The sequence below is a fragment of the Nicotiana tomentosiformis genome, chromosome 9, assembly GCF_000390325.3.
Source record: "Nicotiana tomentosiformis chromosome 9, ASM39032v3, whole genome shotgun sequence".
NCBI classification, from domain to species: Eukaryota; Viridiplantae; Streptophyta; class Magnoliopsida; order Solanales; family Solanaceae; genus Nicotiana; species Nicotiana tomentosiformis.
Window position 1 is genome coordinate 103,217,912 of NC_090820.1, and position 9,110 is coordinate 103,227,021.

The following is a 9,110-nucleotide window of genomic DNA, read 5'->3' on the forward strand; positions in this document are numbered from 1 at the left end:
AATCACTTACAAATTTAATTATTATCCGATTTTGAGGGTAAACAGATACATACGAAATTAAAAAGAATTCTAATCAGAGGTAAACTCAAGATTTGAAGGTGACGGGAACACGTAAGCTACTGCTCAACAAGTGTCCCATCGGACTTTTCTTAAGGATTCCAAGCAAAATATCACCATTTTCAATATATACATTTATATTCAAAAAATTTGGCGAAGTGAATGAAGTCCGGTAACCCATCTTCTACAAGCATAGGTTCACATTTGCTTATAATCTACTCGTCCTTCTATTCTATGCTTCACTTAAACGTACTGGACAAGAGTTGGCTTATTTAATTTCAGTTTGGATTAAAGTTGTTTTGAGGTTAAACAAATTAGTGTTGCTTTCTTAATTGTTGTTTGCAGATTCCTTCTTTGGCAACCTGCGGCTGTCGAGGGTTAAGAGTTTGTTTGGTTATAAAAAGAAAATTAATTAGGGGTTATTATTTGGCTTCTTATTACTTATAGTAATTTTTACTTAATTATGTTTCTTGATTTTGGTAGATTGTCTTAAATAATGTGATAGCTCTGTAATTATTCAGGCCTTTACTTCAGCCCCCTCACTGTACCCACATGTTTTCAACCCTAGCCACAAGGCAATAAACAATAGTCTTTAATAATGTCATTGATTGATTCATTATCCTTTGAATGCATTAAAAATTTGTGACAAAGTAGATTGCTCTTTCTTTAAAAGGAAATATGGTACTGCATCCGTCCCATATTTGGTTATTAAAAATAGTTAGATTCAAATTATTTATCAATTTAGAAATTCAAAATAAAATTGATTATTCTTTTTCTTTTTTTATCCTTAGTAATAATTATTTTTGAAGATGGAGATAACACATAAATAAAATAAATATTCAATGAAAAGAGATTTTATCTTAAGACATAAATAAGGATAAAATAGTCTAATCTTTTTCCTAATTAATATTTCTTAAGGGGGCGTGTAAAAGAGAAATATTACAAATAATTTGAGACAAATGGAGTAATTCCTTCAACTCTAGATCATGGGTTCAAACAGTGCAAAAAATAATTAATACTTATATTATGATATGTTGTCTATATTATACCTTTTAGGTGCGGCTTTTTCTCGTACTATACTTGAACACGAAATAGTTTATAGACCAGGGTAACCTTTACTGTAATTCCTTCAACAACCTTTTGAAAATAAAAAATTCAAAAATTTTCTTGAGAAATTATTGAAGAAGTTTTCTTATAAAAAAAAAAGTGTTTGATTGCCCTGTGAGCTTTAGTGGGCGTTTGGACATAAGAATTGTAAAATTCCCAAAAAAATAATAAAAAAAAATTAAGTGAAATTTAAAAATTAGAGTTGTATTTGGACATAAATATAATTTTGGGTTGTTTTTGAAATTTTGTGAGTCATCTGAATGAAATTTTTTGAAAAATAACTTTTTGGAGTTTTTTAAAATTTCAAAAAATTTCAAAATATATCTTTAAGTGAAAATTAAAAATTTTATGAACAAAATTTCGTAAAAAAGTAAAAACTTTTAGAAAAAAAAAAAAGAAAAAATTTCTTATGTCCAAACCGGCTCTTAGTATAGTTGGTAGGTGTTGTACATAATGTGTGAGCTAGACATATATTATATTTCAAACTTTGGATACGTATTTATTACCTTAACAACCTATAAAATGGGGGCAATAATCCACGTGGCAGCATATCCAAGATTGTCAAGAGCTAACCTTTCTCACCACCAATTGATTTTCGATGCGGAATAAAAATATATTTATAAAAATATATTAAAATTAAATTTATAAAATTTAAATTCTAGTTACATCTATGTCATGTCCGTACTATCAAGTCTATCAAAGACCACGTGCCAAAATCTTATCACAGAAAGTTCTCTTTCCCGTTTCCAGAGGAATTTAGGTTCTATGGCATAAAGGAAATTTACATAACTAATCTAAGTTAAAAATTTATTAATAGTGTAAAATAAATTTTCACTATCAATCAATGATGTAACTTAAATTCAATAAGGGAATAAGTATGCAAATAGCTGAAATAACAAAAAGAAAACTTCTTTCTGAAAGATCAGATCTTTGATATTCACATAAACACGGTGATAATTCATACGCATAATACAACATCGCCGGCTACTCTCACCGTTAATTCCCCATAATATTAGTCTACATTTCTATATTAATTTTGTTTTCTTTCCTAAAATTTCTGAAAATTAAAAGGGAGATTACAAATTAAATAAGATTACAACTAATTAAGCAAAAGTTAAAAATCATGTAAAACAGAGAGTTTTACATGTTCTCTGGCGGAGGAAGGTTTAGGTCGAGGTTAATGGGCCTGGTGATGGGCTTTAGATCGTGGCCCATAAAATCAATCACCGACGAAGAATCGGACTCGCCGGAGGCGCCTCCACCACAACCAGCGATAAACTCCGCCGTTTTCCGGCAACTTTTTTTATATGAAGAAATCACTCGCTCTCGTTGAAGAGCTTCCAAATAGTACATATGATTCACCGGCGTAATACATCCAGCGATTCCTCCGGCGACTGGAGAACCGTGAAACTGATGGTTCTGGAACAAAACCCTACCCACACCGTTGCTAAATAAACTACGGGATCCACCGAGGCTGAGATCCAATGGTGAAGTGTCCAGCATCACTGCCGGCGGCGAGTTCTCCGGCATAACCGGTGGCGAGTTCTCAACGGTACTGCTTTGGCTCGGACTACAATTTCTATTAGCCAATTTCACATTCTCCGGCTCTATAATCGGAAAATTCGTCTTTGCTTTAGCTCCGCGGAATTCCCTCGCCGCCGTATCGTAAGCTCTGGCGGCATCCTCCGCCGTATCAAAAGTGCCAAGCCAAACACGGCTCTTTTTCCCTGGATCTCTAATTTCCGCCGCATATCTCCCCCACGGCCTTTTCCGTACACCTCTGTAATGCATCTCCTTTGAAACTCCGTTCACTTTCCCCGCCGCCGTCACCGTCGCCATCGCCGCCGTACCTTTTTCTTTCGGCGACATTTACGTACACTCCACTACTTTCTGTACGTGTTATGTCTATATATATTAGGAGTACTTCTAATTTGTACGTAAGAAAATGTACATGAAATTTGAATGAGTCATGTGTAGAGAATTAGGGCACGGCTGAGAGAAAATGTAGGGGGAAATGGGCTACTTAAATAGGAAACTGGTTAAGGGGAGCGCAGTCAACGGAGTCTTTGACTGATGAAATGTGGGGATTAGGGTTGTACAAATCGAATCGTAAAATCGCATCAAATCAAAAAGTCTAGTCAAATTGATTAAAAAATTTAATTAGGTTTAGTTTGATTTTGATTTAGTATTGAGTAAAAAAATCGAACCAAACCGATATATAAATATATAATTTTTTATATATAATTTTAAAATTTTATATAGCATTTTATTTAAAGGATGTCTAAAAATATTGGAGATCTTCTCATGGGATATAATATTTAATAAAATTATAAAGTACATTTTTTTAATTTATTTTAAATAATATATTGTATCACTTTCTTAATGTGTTATTGAAATGCATCAATCATTTCTTTGTTCTTTCATATTCATATGTCAAAATTTATTATATATTTTTTGAATTTGAAGTGGTATTTCGATAATCTAAAATTAAACATATCATTATTTATATATCATATTGATTTTTATGTTTAATTATTAAATTTGGTTAACCCTGAAAGCGTACATCAACTAAAAATTATTGGTAGACGACTAAAAAAATAAACTATTATGTGTTACTGAAAAAATTCTCCCATAAGATCACTCTAATAGATCATATGTTTGTTATTTATTTTTTAATTTTTAGTAAACATATATTTACTTATCAAAATTTTATCTATAACTTTAATAATGCAAGATTGAAATAATATTCATGAAACAAAAAAACTCGAAAAACCCGAAAAATCCGACAAAACCGAACCAATCCAAACCGATATAATTGGTTTGATTTTGTTTTGATAAAATTCGAACCAACCCGGTCCATGTACACCCCTAGTGGAGACCACTAATATTCAAGGGCGGATACAGATTTGACCGAACTCAGTAACTTCTGGTAAATAACGTATCTGTTTAAACATCTTCATTAAATATGAAGAAATATTTAATTCAAAATCTAGTTATTAGTACTTGAAATTGTCGTTATAAAATTTAGAACTCAAAAAGGTTGAAATCATGATTTTATTTCTATTAATATTACGTAGCATTTTCAATGGTTAATTGGGATACGTGGGGTGTACTTATACAATTTTGTATCTATACATTATCTGACTGCTTTTAATGTAATTGAGAGGTGCATGGGCTATTTGTATGTATTTTATTTGAAGATAACACGTTTTGGAATAGGAACAAGAAATAGAATAAAAGAAAGAAACCATTTTTAGATATGGGCATTCTTATTAAACAAGAAAAGAAAAGGGGCATTCTTTTTCAGCTCAAGAAATGTGGAGGAGAAACTATATTCTTTTGGATTTTGAGGGAAAATTCCAATCATGTTGCAGACCAAATTCTTTTTCTTTTGTGGAATTTAAGAGTTGAAAGAATTAATTTTGTCGAAACGAAATAAATAGTTTTGTCCTTTACACGATAGAAGATCATGTATTATGTGTATATCATTATATTGAATTAATTTGACTAATCACTTTTATAAAAGGTTATGTTCTAACGTTTTTGACGTTTTTGATTCTGTAATAAATAAAAAATAACTTGGAGGATATTAACTTTTTTAGAAATAATAATTGAGCAAACCACAAATCTTCAATTATGGTAACTAAAAATGCCATATATATCACTTAGTTCAATGTAATTCAAATTATGATTAAAGAAATTTTGATGACATAATTAGAGTTGCTTAGTGAAATGCAATATAATTACTTCAAAGTTTACGAAAAAATATTAAAATATAACCAAGGTACAATTGAAAAAAAGCTTGCTATTATTTAGATATATTTATGAGAACAAAACTTTAATTTTGTAAATTCATTATTTCCAAAAACAATTTACAAAACAATGAACAGTTACTATTAAAAAATATTAAATATACACGTGGAAGATAGGGAACTAAATGGAACCGGAGATAATTGGTAAAGGAAAGTTGTCGGCGGTGGTCCGATAAACCGTCGCCGAATGAAATCGATCCGTTACTGACGTTGGTGGCGGGTCACTTTTATTTCCTCAGATAATGCATTTGTGGTGGGGCCCAACTTGTTCGGCTCGCCGCCCCATTCGGCGGGCCAATTAAAGACAAGACACGTCTATGTACGCGTGTTTGCATATAACTTTTGGATATAACTAACCTAAAAGCCGGCATGTCCGCCCAAGGTTCTGTCCAAAACCAGCAGGATTTTTTATTTACATTACAACAGCAATTTATTCCTTCTCATGGGTCCATTCCCTCACGCTTCATAGTCGCGCGTGTGAGTCACGTGAAATTTTCCCTATGGTTATTATTGGTAGCTCAGCTCTATTTAAGAGCGATTTCCTGTTTGGTTGATTTACATTTTTCATTTAATAAGTTTGACTGGAGGTTTTACTGCATTTATTTTCAGATTTTAGGAAATCCCATAATTTTTGTGTCTATGTTAGGTGGGGGAAGGTTTACGTAAACTTTTAAGGCGTCGTTTGGTCGGGAAACAACCGGGATTGTTATTTTATTCTCTTATAGGGATATAAATAATTATTATCTCGGGACAATTAATTTTGGAATTAATTATACCATAATTTTATCTCAACCAAACATGTGACGAATCCATCTCAAATTTAATCCCGAAATTACTTATCCCATATCCCTCGTACCAAACGAGCCCTAAGGGGACGTTTGGTAGGGGAACAAGTTATTTCAGGATTATAATGATGGGATTACGGGAATTAAATACTACCTCCATTCCAGTTTATGTGAATCTATTTCCTTTTTGGTCCGTTCAAAAAAGAATGACCCCTTTCTAAATTTGGAAATAATTTTGCTTAAACTTACAATTCTACCTTTAATGAGAAGCTTTTATAACCACACAAATACTCTGGGCTCCTTTTTGAATTGTTTAGGACCACAAATTTCAAAAGTCTTCATTTTTTCTTAAACTCCGTGCTCAATCAAACATGTTGGAACGGAGGGAGTAGTTATGAAATTATTTAGTGGATATATTTTTACTGAGAGATATTTGTTGCATTGGATTAAAAATGGGATGTATACTAAGTTGGGATAAACTTTTATTTTAAATGTTAATTTTGATTTTTCCAAAGGACATCGAGAGAAGAGCCTTGAAAAAGGACATCTTTATCGTTGTGATATTTTATTTCAGGATTAAATAATCCCTTAATTATTATCCCATTTTTAATATGATTTTATAGAATAATACCACAATACGGTATAAATTAATCTTGGAATTGTTTATTCCAAATTTGAAAATTTAACCAAACGCTGAATAAAATAATTCCATATATAATTCGAAATTATTATCTTTCATCCCACCTACATACAAAACGACCCTAAAGTTATAAAGATTTCCAAAGAGTATGCCCTATTGCCTTCTTCCAATTAAGATAAAAGGTAACAAGTACAGAACTGCTAGAATTTTAATGGCAGGCTGTTAATTATTCTTTCCCAAGAAATATTTCGGCACCAGTGTTGCTGTTAAAGTTCTTCACCTCTAAAAGCTTCATTTTAAAGAAACAAAATTAATTATGCGAAAGTCCTTTTAAGTAAGGGTGTGTATAATTTGATATATATATATATATATATATATATATATAGAATTATTGAATCGAAATCAAAAAATTTAGTATGTCATTGGTGTAACAATTTAAAAAACTGAATATGAAAAATATGAAACCGAAATGATTAAAAATCATATCAAACTGACCGATAAACACCTTACCTTTAAGTCGTATTTCAAAATTTTCATGTGTGTGAGGTATGTTATTTGTTAAACTCAGGGCAGGCTCAAAGCCAAAGCTAGTAAAGAAAATTTTCTTCTTCTTTTTTTCCTTTCTTATAAGAAAATTTGTACTTTTTATTATTTTATACTCTCTGTTTTATTAAGTATATTTTCTTGCATGTAAATGACATACATTTTAGATAATTTACATCCTCACATTATTGGGCTGTAATGTATAACTCAAATCTTCTTCTTCTTTTTTTTTTTCCTTTCTTATAAGAAAACATGTACTTTTTATACTCTCTTTTTTAATAAGTACTTTCTATTCTTTTATCTAAAATAAGGGTAGAAGGGCAGTAAATAAATAAAAAATAAAATTGCATCTTCTGAAATTTTGTTTTGATTTAGAATTCGTTGTTGCTGCTATAATAATGTCAAATCATTTTCTAAGATAATAAAAGAACTGTCGTTTTCATTACTAGAAGAGTTTAGCACTTCCTATTATAGCTACTTATAAAGAGTTTTTAATTTAATTACTATTACTATATTAGTAAACTTCATCACGTTGGCTGCTGCTTCAATCAAAGTTGCTAAACTAATGTATTTCAAATTTTCAATCTTACAGTAGCCGTATGTGGGACCCTTAATTGTATTAAACATTTAAACGTGTTTCATCTTTTTCTTTTTGACTAATGCATTATCTTAATATTCCAATTATTGTGCTGACACCACATCTTTTTGATTTCCTCAACGAATTTTTTTTACAATTAGGATACTGTAGCATGATTGACTTTGCAGATATACTAGCTAAATAATATAATCACGACACCTATTCGTTCTCTCTTTTTTTTTTTTTTTTTTATAAATAATTTTTGTCTTCTATGAAAACCACCTAAAACCGTCCAGAAATACCGACCGAAATCGGTCGAAAAATTGAAAAAATCGACCGATTTTCAACCGATTTTAATCCGTCGAAATTAAGTTGGTCAGTAAAAAATAGCGACCGAAGTCGGTCGCAATTTCCGATCGATTTTGATCGGTAAATTAATTTTCACAAATGACCCAAAAAACAAATCTGCTTAAAAAAACGACGTCGGTATTTTTAATTATGTAATTAAAAAATACATTGTCTGGGACTCGAACCACGGTCTATACTATGGCATGATACTATTCTATCACTAGACTATTGGTACATTTTGGTTTATGACTTTTTTTAAAATTTATTTGTACTCTTTAATTGCATTTTCGCGCGAAAATAACAAACGAATTTCGGTCGGTTTTAGTAAAAATATAAAATTACCGACCGAAGTCGGTCGATATTTTAAAATGATTGACTGAAATAACCGACCGATTTCGGTTGGTTTTCTGAAAATTAATTTTAATTTATTTTATATAAAAATCTGACATATTTCGGTCGGTTTTAAAAAAAATAAATTTTGCCGATGCTAAAATAGTTTCCCGCATTTTTATGCCCAAAAAACCCGACCAAAGTCAGTCGGTTTCGTAAAAAAAATTAAAAAATAAAATATTTTAATTAACCGATCGACTCGGTCAGTTTTTTGGCCGACGCGGTCTGTTTTGGCCGAATTTCTAATAAAATTTCTTAGGGTACGTATAATCTTTTTAATAAGTGTAGATTTAATCAAAGTCTCTGCAAGATTGTGACATTTTCTCCGCGTTTTTCAGAAATTAACCACGTTATATGCAATGGCAACGTACTTTATTTTTACATGTATGATCTGTGTAGTTTATTCTACTATAGCATTATAGCAATCATTTTTACCGATCTACCATATTATCATAAATATTTATTGGTAATGACCTTATAAATTACCTAAATTTATGCAAAAATTTACACAATCAATTTATAAATTTACTCTTTTTATCTTGTCATCTTAGCATTTCTTCGAGTTGGCATTTACCTACAAGATTTGCCAATAGTATTCTTGTGATTCGATAATAGGTTGAACTAGGGATCAACTCTTAGCCCGTTCTTATTTGCTTTGGTAATGGATAAATTAACACGACACATTCAAGGGAGGTGCCATGGTACATGTTATTTGGAGATGATATTGCACTGATTAACGAGACACAAGACGGTGTGAACACTAGGCTGAGGTTTGGAGACAGAGCCTGGAGTCTAAGGGTTTCAAGTTGAGTAGGACTAAGCTACAGTACTTGAAATACAAATTTAGTGGC

At 31.1% G+C, this 9,110-nt stretch overlaps 1 protein-coding gene across 1 annotated transcript; it reads right to left on the minus strand.

Moving 5' to 3' along the window:
- Positions 1–2,072: 2,072 nt before the first annotated feature.
- Positions 2,073–3,176, minus strand: LOC104110706 (ethylene-responsive transcription factor 8-like). The gene has a single exon (XM_009620247.4). The coding sequence runs from the start codon at positions 3,031–3,033 to the stop codon at positions 2,305–2,307; it is 729 nt and encodes a 242-aa protein (XP_009618542.1). The 5' UTR covers positions 3,034–3,176; the 3' UTR covers positions 2,073–2,304.
- Between the last annotated feature and the right edge of the window lie 5,934 nt (positions 3,177–9,110).